This window comes from Theobroma cacao, chromosome 2, assembly GCF_000208745.1.
Source record: "Theobroma cacao cultivar B97-61/B2 chromosome 2, Criollo_cocoa_genome_V2, whole genome shotgun sequence".
NCBI classification, from domain to species: domain Eukaryota; kingdom Viridiplantae; phylum Streptophyta; class Magnoliopsida; order Malvales; family Malvaceae; genus Theobroma; species Theobroma cacao.
In genome coordinates this window covers 1,931,425-1,945,607 of record NC_030851.1, presented here as the reverse complement: position 1 = coordinate 1,945,607, position 14,183 = coordinate 1,931,425, and the positions used below count along the sequence as shown (strand labels likewise).

The 14,183-nt window shown below is 36.4% G+C and overlaps 5 protein-coding genes across 5 annotated transcripts; 4 read left to right on the top strand and 1 right to left on the bottom strand.

Moving 5' to 3' along the window:
• Positions 32-858, bottom strand: LOC18607330. The gene is made up of 2 exons (XM_007041424.2): positions 735-858; positions 32-544 (listed from the first exon to the last, which is right to left on the bottom strand). Exons 1-2 carry the CDS (start codon positions 777-779, stop codon positions 269-271), a joined length of 321 nt encoding a protein of 106 aa, XP_007041486.2. The 5' UTR covers positions 780-858; the 3' UTR covers positions 32-268.
• LOC18607329 (BURP domain-containing protein BNM2A) lies at positions 4,150-5,770 on the top strand. Its single transcript, XM_007041423.2, has 2 exons — positions 4,150-4,612; positions 4,776-5,770. Exons 1-2 carry the CDS (start codon positions 4,556-4,558, stop codon positions 5,589-5,591), a joined length of 873 nt encoding a protein of 290 aa, XP_007041485.2. The 5' UTR covers positions 4,150-4,555; the 3' UTR covers positions 5,592-5,770.
• On the top strand, positions 8,624-8,935 carry LOC18607328 (BURP domain protein USPL1). The gene has a single exon (XM_018114825.1). It carries the CDS (start codon positions 8,624-8,626, stop codon positions 8,933-8,935), a length of 312 nt encoding a protein of 103 aa, XP_017970314.1.
• LOC18607327 (protein trichome birefringence-like 12) lies at positions 9,782-12,769 on the top strand. Its single transcript, XM_007041420.2, has 4 exons — positions 9,782-10,439; positions 10,941-11,078; positions 11,335-11,584; positions 11,831-12,769. The coding sequence occupies exons 1-4, from the start codon at positions 9,898-9,900 to the stop codon at positions 12,110-12,112; spliced, it is 1,212 nt and encodes a 403-aa protein (XP_007041482.2). The 5' UTR covers positions 9,782-9,897; the 3' UTR covers positions 12,113-12,769.
• LOC18607326 lies at positions 13,130-14,115 on the top strand. The gene has a single exon (XM_007041419.2). It carries the CDS (start codon positions 13,417-13,419, stop codon positions 13,903-13,905), a length of 489 nt encoding a protein of 162 aa, XP_007041481.1. The 5' UTR covers positions 13,130-13,416; the 3' UTR covers positions 13,906-14,115.

Below are 14,183 nucleotides of genomic sequence, written 5' to 3'. Positions count from 1 at the left end.
GATATTCAGATCCTTTAACAGTAACTGAGGATGAATCAATTTGCTTAAATTAGCTTTATATAGAATTAAGCAGTAAGTTTTCCAAGTTTAATACACAACAATCAAAATAGCTCAAGAGCAAGATTGAAGTTTAACTAAGAAAAGTTCCTAGTTTAATCCCAACACCCAGAGCTAGTTCTGACTTCTAAACACTAATCACCAACCAAGCACACTATTAGCTACATACATCGTACGGACATGGAAACCTCCATGAAATCAAGCTTTCTGTCTAGTTCTTTTTATCAGATTTTTGTTGTTTCTGATCCTTCAAGTCCTTGACATGAGGGTTGTCTTCTACTTTAGACTGGGGACCGCTGTCGTATATTATAACACTGTGTCTGGTGTCGAAATCCTTGACAAAGTGCTTCATGTTCTTCTCAGAACCCAAAGCTGAAGCTGGATCATGATGCAAAAGGCCTTTGATTGCTTCTGGCATTGGTTGATCCTTCATCACACTTTTCCAATAGTCCCCTGGTTCTTTTCTCGCATGGTTGGGGTTGGCAGACTATCCAAGAAAAGATCAGAGATAAAAACATTAATCATAACTGAATGAAAACTGAGATTGGATTATTTTGAAGAACTTCATAGAAATATAATTAGCTATCAACTTTTCTTGAAACTTTGATTGAACATAACCCTCCAGAAATCGGGTTTCAATGGAGTTTGCTGCACTAAATTAGATGTGAAATGCTTACCAGGAGAAGAAAGCAGAAAATGAAGACAGCAAAGAAAGTCTTCATGTCCTTGATAGACTGTTGAAGCCTGTTGAAACACGGTTAGATTTTGCTAGTTTGTATTGTAAACTGCTCAAGACTGACTAACCTTTTATAGGCCATATGCAAAGGACAAGATATTGATTAGTCTATTCTACGTCACTGTTCTATTGAAGAAATTGTTAAACAAATAGTTTGCTTGACTTAAGTAAGCTCTACATAATATAATTATTTTATTAAATTTTGTTGTGATCATAGAGTCGGGTGTCCTTCCTTGGTAAGGGTCTTTTTGATACTATTTGGAGCCCAAAGTTTCAGAGTCCAATGGCAACTTGTTCTGACATGACAAAAACCATGAGATTGAATCAGCTTTGACCTCATGAAAGGAGATAATTAAATAGTTTTTCCCATTTTCTGGCACATTTGGTGGTAGACAATATTCCCACGTTTTAATGGCAGCATAGTCGGAATTTCTTTAGCAATATCATAAAGATTTCTTTATAGAATGCTTGATTTTTTTAAGCTGGGGAGACTGATAAAACTGCAGCAATAACAGACTTTTGACCTCCTGATTATGTTCTGCTATTAACTTTCCAGAGGTGTGAAACACAGACAAGCAGAGATTCAATCCTCTCTTTTCTCCCAATCGTATCAGTTTGTAATAAATCTTCTCCAGTACTGGGAATTTGGGTCTCATTTGTCATCAATTGTACTTATGTTTTCAAGCCTGTTGATTAAATCAAGTAATCTGTACTACTTACAAAGTACTAAGTAGAAGCCCCTAACAACAAAAAAAGCTTTCCTCATTCATGGCAAGATAATATTTAGAAATGGTTTTTCTTGGTGGAACATCATCCTGTCATGGTTCAATCACTTTTTTCTGGCGCCACCATTTGGAGTGATGATGTACCAAACACTAATTCAAGGACGTTAAAGAAAGGAAATCTTTTAGTGTTTCGTTGACTTACTAAATGGCCTGGTTTAAAATTAATTAATCATTTCTTCAACAACTTATGGCTAATGCTTTGCGCAGGTTTGGTTTCTGCAATGAACAGTTGATGTAAGGTCCTTGTCATACACACTAGCTAGCAACCTGCTTGAATCATTTTCCATCATTATCAGTTGTTTGATGTGAGAAACACTAGTGAACAACACATGATTTACAGGTTCTGGTGCAATTAAAAACAAGGTTTGGGTGATCAGGAGAAGAAAATCATATTGGGTTGATGCCATGAAGAGTCATGCTTACATACCATGACAAGTTTCTAAGCTTAAAAATTTTCTGTTAAAAGTTGACCTCTGATAATAGAAAACAAACATGTTTGATTACAACCTTAATTCCTCATAAAATTTAGAAACACTACCTTTATTCATTACTACCCATCAACATGTCAAACGTAGCCTACTTGTAGATTTTAACGGTATTATCCTAATATATTCATCAGTTTGGTAAGATACAATATGAAAGTGTTGGAAATTCAAACATCTGTTTATCTTTATTAGGGTTTGTTATTATTCTAATCTTGAAGAGGGTCTATAGATTCTCATATACTTTTGCATGATCCTATTGCTGATTACAAGCTGACCAACAATAAAGTTAAGTGCAATGGGAAGTGGCTGAGACTGTGAGGAACAGATCGAAAAGGGACAAGGTTGAAAGAGGGTTAGATAGACTCTGAGACCCCCACGACAACTCTAGGTTGGCTCTTCCCAGGCCCAAAGTCAACTTGCTGCAATTGTCCATTTTGTGCTTATCAAAGAAAATATTGTCTAGTTGTACTTTTTTTGTTTCCGTTTGCGTCATTCGTGCACAGCATCTTTCTTTTTCTCATATACTTTTGGTCTAGTCTTTTACCATTTTAATATGGTTCTTATGCTGTGATTTGCTGGGCACATGATCACTCCCTTGGCCTGATGTGCCAAAGTCAACTTCATCCGCATATCATACATATAAGCCTAGTTGTTGCTTTTGAATTTCATCTTTGCTTTCTTTCTATTTTCGCTTAATTTGATCTGCTTATATGATGGCAAATAACCCATTTTACCTCCATCATCTTCATGGAAGGAGATGCACAGCAAGTTATAGAACTATTGGCAAGAAGTTCTTAGCAGGTATACCTAAATCCTAATCCTAACAGTTAAAGCAACAAAGTTTCTTTTCCTTGTTGCTGCACTATCAAGGAAAGGATTAACTAAAGGAGAAAAGGTTTCAAAGCACTGTGACCTTTAATGGAAGAAGAGGGGCAAATCCAACTTAATTTCCATAAGTCAAAGATCTGTTGGTGCTTTATCTACCAAGTAATGGATTTAGTTCCTTGAAAGCGTCTTGATGGCCTTGTTGGGGTCGTGATAAGATCGCTTTCGTAAGAGTTCTAAAGAAAGGTCCATCGTTCACATTGTCAACTCTAGGCAAAGGAAAAGAACAGTAAACCATCCACATTAGCTGATGATGATATATTGTGCAATATGCAAAACTGTGTGTAGTAAGATTCAATGAATCGTTGCAAGGTTTAGGTGCCTGGTGGAGGGTAGGAAGCATTTTCTTTCTTGACAATTAGTGATAAGATTTCTGAAAGTTGATATTCTTCGGGTAGAGTCATGAGACAGAAAAAACCAGCAAAAACAAAACAAAGAAGAAAGAGTAAGTAATCTGTTCATCATAAGCAATTGGACTTTGCAGGGACCTAGCTGTATAAAAAAAAGGCAATGATTGTCCATGTGCAAAGGAATAGGACACTGAAAAAAGAGTAAAAAAGTTTATGAAATTGCATAAAGTATTTAGGCATTAGCTGATATATATGTTCATGGGAGAATTATTGTATTTCAAAGATAAAAGAAAACAATAATCTTCTCCATAAGAATTTCGATGGAATCAGCCCTCTCTTTCAAAAGCAATAGTCTAGAAGATGGTTGAAGAGAGATTACAGGATCCTCTATTGGCCTGCTAGTTGGATTTTCCATGATAGCTGACATGCCACCTTTGAAACTTAAGGGCATCTTACCAGATTTTGATGTTGCTTTAATCATTTCAATGAAGAAACCAACAAGATTTCAGTGCTATATGATACTGCTATGTCGTTGAAACATGCATATATTCATTGAGTACCTGACAGGGTACGTCCTGCACTAGGACACCAGGCTGATAGTCAACTCTTCTGCAGAATTTCTATCCCACTACCACCACAAACCTCATCTTTTCTGTTCTTTAGTGTCAGTTCACACTTCACAACGCACCCCTCTGCTGGAAAATCTATACATTCTTTGTATTTGTTCATTTAGCATGTGATTCTTGCCAAGATGGAATGAATCAAGGAACATGATTAAGTTTATTGTAATTTAATAAGCATGTGATTGAGGTGCAGGTTAGACTAGCCCAGGTTTGCTGCATACACAAACAGCCCACAGTTTAAGATAAACTTCACTTGGTGAAGGAAGTATTAACTTTCAAAAAGGCACAGTTTATTTGGTGTAAGACCATAAAGCCAAACAAAATCGAATGACATAACCATTTGCCTAAAACCTGAGAACAAGCACTACCCTGTCCATTGAAACAGGTTCTATTCTATCAGTCAGACAAGTTGCCATACAGCAATTATCATAAAAAAGAAAGATGGATATGATGCTATCTGGGGGACATATTATATTGGTTAATAGTACATTATTTCACAATATATAATTCATTTCATTAAAATACAATCTTTGCTTAGCCAAAAGTCTCCAGTTGATTTAGTTGAGCACTGTTTCTTTTATTTCGGAAGAAGGAGAAGAAAAAAACACAAGAAAGTAGAGTTCCAGTCAGAGACATGGGTTCTGATTTTGCTTCCTGGTGCATTTACCTTTCTGTTCTTCTTGCTTTGATGGTAGGAATCAGCATAAACTTGCTTGGTTTATTGTTCATTAAACTTTCTATCTTCATAGAATTCAACTTACTTTTTATGGGTTAATTTTTCTGATGCTGCAACATGCTTTCCCACTGCTCTTTTAGTTTCAGCATCTAATTTTTTCTGTCAATTTTGATTACAGTCTGCACAAGCCGGTAATGCCCGGAAAATAACTCACAGACAACTTAAGGAGGAAGGTGGCAGCACAAATTATCTGCAGCAACCTTCCAACACCATGGATGGCCATACTCATCTATTAGCCCACATGGACCATATGGACCCTTCACTTAATATATTCTTCAAGATAGATGACCTCAAGGTAGGCAAAACAATGCCTGTCTACCTCCCCAGTAAAGACCTGTCTGCCTCTCCTCATCTATTATCCAGGGAAGCAGCCAACTCCATTCCTTTCTCATCGAAACAACTCCCACAACTTCTGGAGTTCTTCTCATTCTCTAAAGACTCTCGCCAAGCCAAAGCCATGGATTATACACTTCGGCAATGTGAACTTGAACCCACCAAAGGGGAGATAAGGTTCTGTGCCACTTCCCTGGAATCAATGCTTGACTTTTCTCGTTCTGTCTTTGGCTCGGATGCCCACCTTAAGGTTTTAACCACTACCGTCCTCAAAGAGCCGACCGTCTCTCTACAAAACTACACCATTTTGGACATGCCTAAACAGATCCCCAGTTCCAGAATCATTGCATGTCACAGTTTGCCATATCCTTATGCAATATTCTACTGCCACAGCCAAAAGAATGAAACCAGGCTGTTTCAGGTTTCATTAGGAGCTGAGAATGGAGACAGAGCGCAGGCTTCAGCTGTTTGCCACATGGATACCTCTCAATGGGACCATGATCATGTATCTTTCCGTGTGCTCAAAATCAAGCCTAGGTCCTCCCCAGTCTGTCACTTCCTCCCTCCAGATAGTCTAGTGTGGGTGCCTTTGCCTGCTTGAATGTACTGTACAGGCCTGGTTAGACTTCAAAGATACTTAATAAAGTGCATACATTAGCTACGTGCAATAATGTTACAATCTGCATTGAATGATGTTTAGCCACCATTGTTGATGTTTCTGTGTACTCTATGTTCCTTCCTTCAGTACATAAATCAAAAGTTCTACCTAGAGTTATTGCATCCTGTGGCCTATAGTAATATGAACTAACTCAACCTATGGCCGAAGAAAACAAGAGGCCCGGATGGCTCAAAGTAAGCCCAATCGAACCATTAAAACAACAAGGGAGACAAAACCTGGGCCGTCATTATAAAGTGCAATCTGATGAATGGGGTATCGGGGTATGGACTCCTTGTCTACACTCATACAAATCGAAATAACTGGATCGCGTTCAATGTAAAGACACCCTAGGTTTTGGAAAATGCCTCTCTTTCAATTGGTCGGTTTACATGTCTTAATTTTATTTTGTAAATATTAAGTATTAATAATTATACAAATAAATAAAAACACAATACAATTAATTGAACATATTAAGATTTTAAATACGAATATAAATACATTTACTTAAAATGGACAATGACAAGATACGTTTAACTTGCATGTTTATTATATAAGTCGAGTTTAATTTTATATAACACGACATGATTTTTGGTTTAATTGAATGATTAACATGAGTAATATAATTAAATTAAAATGCATACAATTACAAATGAAATATAACTTCAATTTTAGAACTAATAATTGTTATAAAACAATAATATATATCCATTAAGTATAATAAAATCCACCACTTTTATTGTCAACCAAAACAAAAGAAAGTAATTATATGACTGTTTAAATAAATTATAATTAAGTAATAAATGTGTCAAGTAAACACATTGATATGATTAATTAAATAAATAATGAAAGAGTCACGAATTATACAAGTACACGATAACATTATTTAATTAAATGAGTTAAGTGAATTTTAAATGTTTAAGATACTAAATTTTCATATTTTAAATGTATCAAGACAATTAAAACATAAAGCATGATTATTTTAAATTTAAACCCGCTTAACTCCATATCATGTCATCATGTCGTATATAAAATTTCCGATCCTAGTCCTAGCTAGGATGGAGTAAGAACTTTGAAAAATATCTTCATATAACCACAAATTGTTGGCAACATTCAACACCCTACAATAAAAGAAATGTCATTTTCCTTCATTTCACTTTCTTTTCTCAAACAATAACTTTCAAAAGAAAAAGAAAAGTAAATAAATTATATTTTATAAAATAGTGTCCCTTCACTCATTGTAATTATCTAAGCCACTGTTCAAGATTCAAGGGCCCAAGCTTTATATCCAAATCTATCAAACCAATGAATAAGATAAGCAGGGCCACTGGTCACCATAGACATTGATTTTTCTAGAGCCCATACTACCCAAAAAAAAAAAAAGCCTAATAAAGGGCTTAAATACATAGTTAAATCAAATTACAACAAGGGCCCCTAGGTATTAATTTTGTAGGAACCAGGGAATATTCAGACTCATTTTGCAATTTTAATTTGAGCTCAATTTGGAAACTCTACAATATTATAAACAAGTTTGAACTTTTAACAAACTCTTTAGATTCTAAAACTTAGGGATAAATTTTTTTCTCAAAAATTTGGATTTTAATTACATTTATTTAGATAACATATGTTTTTGTTAGAACATGAAACTAAAAATTCAAGAAATTAGCTTCCAAGACATGTAACAATGTCACTTTCTTTAAAATTTTATTTGCCTCCACTTGTAGCGTGTCAAAAAGTTACCAGTGTACACACTTCAAAGATACAAGGAAGTCCAGTGATTGATGGTATTTTACACTGACGAAATCAATTCACATAAAAAAGTGATTTTATAAATTTATGTTACATTCTTAGTAAAATATTTTCAAACCAAACATTACAATATAATCTTTTTAATAATTATATTCCTTGCAATCATTATAAAATACCAAACATTGCAAAATTATTTTTTCAATAATAATATTTTTAGTAATCATATATTCAACAATTACATTTTTAGCAATCACATTCCCAACAAAATTCTGAACACTACCTTAGGGCTTTCTTACGTGGATAATGGAAACTATTATCCATGCAAGAAAGTATATATCAAATTATAAGATTTGTTTTCAGGTAAATGAATAGTACTAGCCATTAACGAATTCTTATTTTGATAAGCTGCATGGGCCATGCAGTGGGCATTATTGTAAGTTTCTCACTTCTTTCTCTTTATAAATGCATGAGCTCGTAGCCAAGCATACACTCACAGTTCAAGCAAAAGAGTAACGAACTTGAACAGGAAATTAAAGATGGCAGGATTCACCCACTGGCTCCTTTTCTCCTATCTTTTGCTTTTAATAGCAAGCTACCAAAAGTAGCTTCTCTTTTTTTTTTTTTAAAGATTTTAATTACTAAATTTGTTAACCATTGGTTTCCTTGCAGTGCGGCCATGGCATCGATGGAGCCAGGGATGTCAAGCCTGATGGATGGAATTGGAGAGACGTCCCAAGAGACCTTGAAGGGAAATTCTCAATTTCCGACTTCCACCAAACAGTGAACATCGCCTCACCAGAAAAGACTTCTCTTCGAGCTCTTGTGGAGAAGTACTCCCTTCGTGATCATTCCCATGACAACATGGAGAACTCCAAGGGAGGCTTGTTCACTGTCGATGAGCTGCATAACAATTTCCATCCGGAAAATTGTTACCAATCTTCTTTCCTAACAAAGACCCTGCTACATCTCCTTTCTTGCCAAAGAAAGTAGCTGATTCCATCCCTTTCTCGTCTTCAAAGCTTCCGGAAATCCTCCAGTTGTTTTCGATTCCTCCAGGTTCTTCCCTGGCCAAGGCCATGGAGGATACGCTTCAAAAATGTGAAATTGCACCTGGCAAGGGAGAGACCAAGACTTGCGCTACCTCCCTGGAATCCATGGTTGATTTTGTTAGCGGTGCCTTTAAAGGGGCGCCTTAAGATACCAGATTTGTTACAACAACACACCCCACAATGTCAACTGCTTCATTACAAAACTACAGGGTTTTGGAAACCCCAAAAGAGATTAAATCTTTCAGGAAAGTAGCTTGCCACCCCATGCCTTACCCTTACGCAGTTTTCTTTTGCCACTATGATGAGGATTCAAGTGAGACCAGAGTTTTCAAGGTGTCAATGATTGGTGAGAACACCAAAGACAAAGTAGATGCTGCTGCCGTTTGCCACATGGACTCTGCTAGCGCCGCCCTTCTTAACCTCACAGACAAGCAAGGCAAATCTCCAATGTGCCACTTCTTCTCTGCCGGGGATCTGATTTGGGTTCAGTGATGACCATGCCAATAATATATCACCTAAGTGGCTTGTTTTAAGAGGTTGCTTCTCTCTGTCTTGTCAAGCATGATGCCTGTATGTGATCCCCAGGTGTCTCTACATGTATGGGTGCTACTATTGTGCTTGGTGTTTGTACATTTATATATTTATAAATGGATATGTACAAATAAAATCTGATGATGCATGATATACCAGGAAGAATATCAGATTCAGAGGCTTGCAATTGTGCCAACTTGTGTTGTATAAAAGGAAAAACATGGCCCTAATTTGTGTTATGGAATCTTTGTTGGTTTATGCTTAAGGTTTTATTTTTGGCTATCCCCCACCCTCTTTTATGTATAAAAGATAAAATGTTATCTTCATATAATCATATGCACATGGAATAATGAAGAGATAATACTAAAAAGATAAATACATGTAAAAAATTCAATTAAATGATTTAGAACTTGGATGAAAAAATGTATTTGTTCCTTTAATATTAGTACAAATGTCCATCACAAACTAAAGTTTTGTATTTCATTTAATATTTATAGAATTCGGTGTATATCTTATCAAATAATAACACACAAATTTAGATATCTCAAAAATAAGAATACCTTATCCATCAATTGATCTCTTACCGGCTTGATTCCAAATACAATAGGAGAATAATAATAATAGCCCAAAACAAGATGGGTATCAAGCAAAAATCGTCTCCGAATCTCAAGTCTGAAATGAGTTGGGCAAGTGAGCAGAGCTGGCAACTTGCCCATGGAAGGTTATATGTTGTAAGGTGAAGGCCCATTACTAGAGGACCCAAGGTGAGATTTGTCTAAATCGACCAGTGTCGATGTGAAAACTTGCAGATCCAAGACAAGTGGACAACCTAGGCAGAACAGAACAGAATTGGAATAAGAACTCCTAGTGCACTTCGATTGTAAAGAGGAGAAATCTACTGCCATTGATGTTGCTCTTCGCAAATGCATCCTAAGCTTTCTTCTTCTTTCTTACCATCAATCATCTTTCTTTCCCTTGTTTTCCTATTCGTGTACTCCACTTTCCTGCCATTTTATACCAACAAGCCCGCCTCCTTTCCCACTAAAAAGTTCCTTCCTTCGTCCTCTTCTTCTTGCAACCTTTTCTATGGCAGTTGGGTCTTAGACTCCACCAAGCCCAAGCCTTTCTACCATGATTCCTGCCCATTTCATAGAAACGCCTGGAATTGTCTTAAGAATAAGAGGGACAACATGGGGATAATCAATTCCTGGAAATGGGTACCCAATGGTTGCAGGTTGGAGAGGATTGACCCCTGGCGGTTCTTGGGTTTAATGAGGAATAGGAGTATTGGCTTTGTTGGGGATTCTTTGAATGAAAACTTTTTGGTGTCTTTTTTGTGTGTGCTTAGAGTGGCTGATTCAGGTGCTAAAAAGTGGAAGAAAAAGGGCGCTTGGAGAGGGGCTTATTTTCCCAAGTATAATGTCACGGTTGCCTATCATAGGGCTGTTTTGCTTGCAAAATACAAGTAAGCTTTTTACTTACTGTTTTTTTCAAGATAGGTTTTTTTGAGTTTGTTTCATTAATAGTTCTTGATTTTGTGATTGATTGAAAATGCCATTGGGATAATTTTATGTTTCATTTGTTTTCTTGTGATGCTTGAAAATTCACAAATCTAGATTAGGAAAAAGAAACTTCCTGAAACTGTGTTGAGTAATGAGAAGGTCATATTTGGATTTACAAGAGGAAATTGGTAAAATGCAGGCACATCCATTAACGCATTATCCCCTGGGGGCTTGAATTAAACCATTCTACTGCCTTTCTTTAGGCCTTTATTAGTGTTGTGATAATGAATTTAGTTATTTTGACTTGCATTTTCACCAAATATTTCTTGTTTTTGGCTTCAGTCATTGTGACTAATTCATATTCTTCTGCCCTATGTTGTTAAATTCGTCTTCTATGGAAATTCTAGAAGCCTTGATATCTGTCTTAGTTTTATGTTTCACATGCTTGTACTTGACTAATGAAGGTGGAAGCCAAAACCATCTACGGTTTCTGATCAAGATGGACTGAAAGGAATATACCGAGTGGATGTTGATATTCCTGCAGATGAATGGATCAGCATCACTGACTTCTATGATGTTCTTGTTTTCAACACTGGCCATTGGTGATCTTCTTTTCTTTTTGCTAATTTATAGAAGATGCTTATCAATAAACAAATGTCTGTTGATATTAATTTTTTTGACACCATATATGCTTAGTATAATTTTTGAGATGTTTCATTTATGAATGTAGAGTGTCTTAACACATATGTAACAACACAAACACATATTCATGCATGCATATGCATATGCAAGGCAATTATCTTGGGCCATTCCTCTCTGAGAACATCTTGGAGTAATGCTTGATTTGGTATTGATTAGGTGGGGCTATGATAAATTCCCAAAGGAGACTCCTCTTGTCTTTTATCAGCATGGGCGACCAATTAGTCCTCCCCTGGGATTATTGGATGGCCTTCAAGTTGTTCTTGAAAATATGGTCCGCTACATTGAAAAGGAAGTTCCTAAGAGCAACCTCAAATTCTGGCGTTTGCAATCACCAAGACATTTTTATGGTGGCGAGTGGAATCAAAATGGCAGTTGCTTATTTGACAGACCCCTTGAAGAGGACCAGGTATCTGTTACAAAACTTTTATACAGTTTGGTCTTGTTTGATAGTCCATTTACTTGAGTTCCATAATTTTCCAATTTGTTGTGTTGAATTTCAGTGACATACCTTGTATAGCAAGTCAAATCCAAATTAGTTTGTTTTAAAGACAAATCTACTATTGGTCTAAAGCAAAATCGTTGAATTTTTAAACTATATTTGGAATGTGCACTGCTATATTTATGGAGGATTTTGATACTGATACCTGGACAGCTTGACTTGTGGTTTGATCCCAGCAACAATGGAGTGAACAAAGAAGCACGGACGCTTAACCATCTAATTAAAGAGGCACTGCAAGGAACAAACGTTCAATTGCTTGATCTGACTCATTTGAGTGAGTTCAGAGCAGATGCCCATCCAGCAATTTGGTTAGGAAAGAAGGACGCTGTGTCGATATGGGGCCAGGACTGCATGCACTGGTGCCTACCTGGTGTCCCTGACACTTGGGTTGATATACTGGCACAACTAATCCTAAATAGTTTCGAGACAGGGTGATGAAATGTGAACAGAATCTTCTCGAATTGTTTCAATGTTCACCTTGGATAACACCAAGCAGCCACCACCACATGCACTGAGTATACAGATTTGTGGGAATGTGAATACGGAATACAGGGTGAATGCCTCAAGACTGGTCTCTTTGGGGATGAATGATAGTTGGGTGTTTGGAAATTGAACCTTGCTGCCCTCTAAGATCTCTTTACATCGGCGTTTTCTCTTTTTCAGTGTTGGGGGGGGAGTGACACAATACCAAATATTTTACAATTATAACAGGGGATCCATGGCATGTTACATGTCAATTAAGTTTTTAGTTTTTACTCAAATTCTGGAGAGTGCAGGCAGAGTTGGAGAAGGGGGGTGGTTGAAAGATAAGCTGAGAAGTTCATCCACATTCTATAGGTTGAACATTTCAAATGTCCAGAAAGGATATCTTTGTTTTTTTCTACTCATTCATTTAATTCTTTTACTTCTTAAGCTTTTTGACCTTGGAAATTAAATGTCAGTGTGCGGCTTATTGTTAGCATATTGTTCTTGGCAGACTTTGTTACCTATTAAGCTATTCTTTTGAAACATAGTGCCACTGCACTTAATTTGGAAATCCCTTTTAAACAATCATGTTTCATTGCCAAGATAGTTGCTTCTTCCCTTCTTTTATTCCATCGTTCTCTTCTTTTTATTTATTTATTTAAAACAATTATCCTCTTCTCAAAAGACTAATTTGATAGAGTGTGTAGTATTTATATTTATAAGGTTTTCGAGATCTTTTACTTGCCTTACGTTAGATTGAAACATTCTATTTATTTCTTTTTGAAGCTTTTGCTTTGACACAGGAAGTTTTTCCAATCTTTGGGAAGGATAAGATTACTTCAATCTTTTGGAAAGATAAAAGATTGGAAAGATAAGATCAGGTTTTGCAAAGATAAAAGAGGATTAAACTTCTCTGACACTAGAGTCCAAACCATGACTGGAAAGTGGAAACAGGCCTTAACAAATTCGAAGAAAGACTTCAGAACATCAAGATTCTTTACTTCTGTCGCCTGCCTAACAATGCTTGTCAATAGAAATCTTAAAACTAAACAAAATTAGTACGAAAAAGAATTCATAAATCACAGAAAAAACCATGACAAATTTTGTTACCCTTTTTCTTTTCGAGTACAAGGCTCATTCACCAAGGCCCAATGAAGGGTTTAAAATGGTTTATGAGCCTTTGCATCCCCTACTTCGCTGTTTCCGTTCTAATCTGAACAATCCAACAAACGCCCTCCGATCTGAACGAAATCCATCATCCGACGACCTTTGAAATGGCCATAAGGATCGACCTTCTTCCCCCGAAATCCCTCCAACAACCTCGGAAGATCCTGAACCATCCTTTCAGCACCACAACTCTCATCACCAACAGACCAAACAAGACTCACAACATCCCATGTGCGAAAAGAAACCTCAGCGATACAGCCCTTGCATTAGATTTGGCAGTAACGGTCGAAAAGATTAATACCCATTTGGAGCAAAAGGAGAAGGCCATGAAGCAGAGCAGAGAGTTTCTGTTCACAGAGTTGTGCCAGTATTTGTCATTGAAAGAAGAGGAAGTGAATAAGAAATGGAGAAAGATGAAAGAAGAGGAGAAATGGGTTTTAGTTAAGGGGTTTGTTAATAACTGGGGTGTCAATTTTCATCCATTATCTGTAAGATCAGTTGTGGAAATGGTGGATGAATATTTGCAGGATGAGAAATCTTCTTCAGGTATGTTTCCTGGTTTGAAGAGAATGTTGGGGTTTTCACAAGATACTTAGATTGTACAAGATTGCATAAGAGCTTATAAAATGTTACTTGTGGTTTAATGGAATTTTTCTTTTCTTGTTTAGCTAGTGTAGTATCACAGATCAAAATCATGGATGGTGAAATGCTTACTTTGTGTTTTTGTTTTTTCCTTTCTTCTTTCCATTTATGGACTTAACAGCCAAGTACAAGGATAATAAATGTACGATGTTGTTGTTTTAAAAGGTTTATTCTCCATGGCTGCGCATTTCACCCGATAATTTATCTTGCTGGCCCTTCATGACTTTGTTTT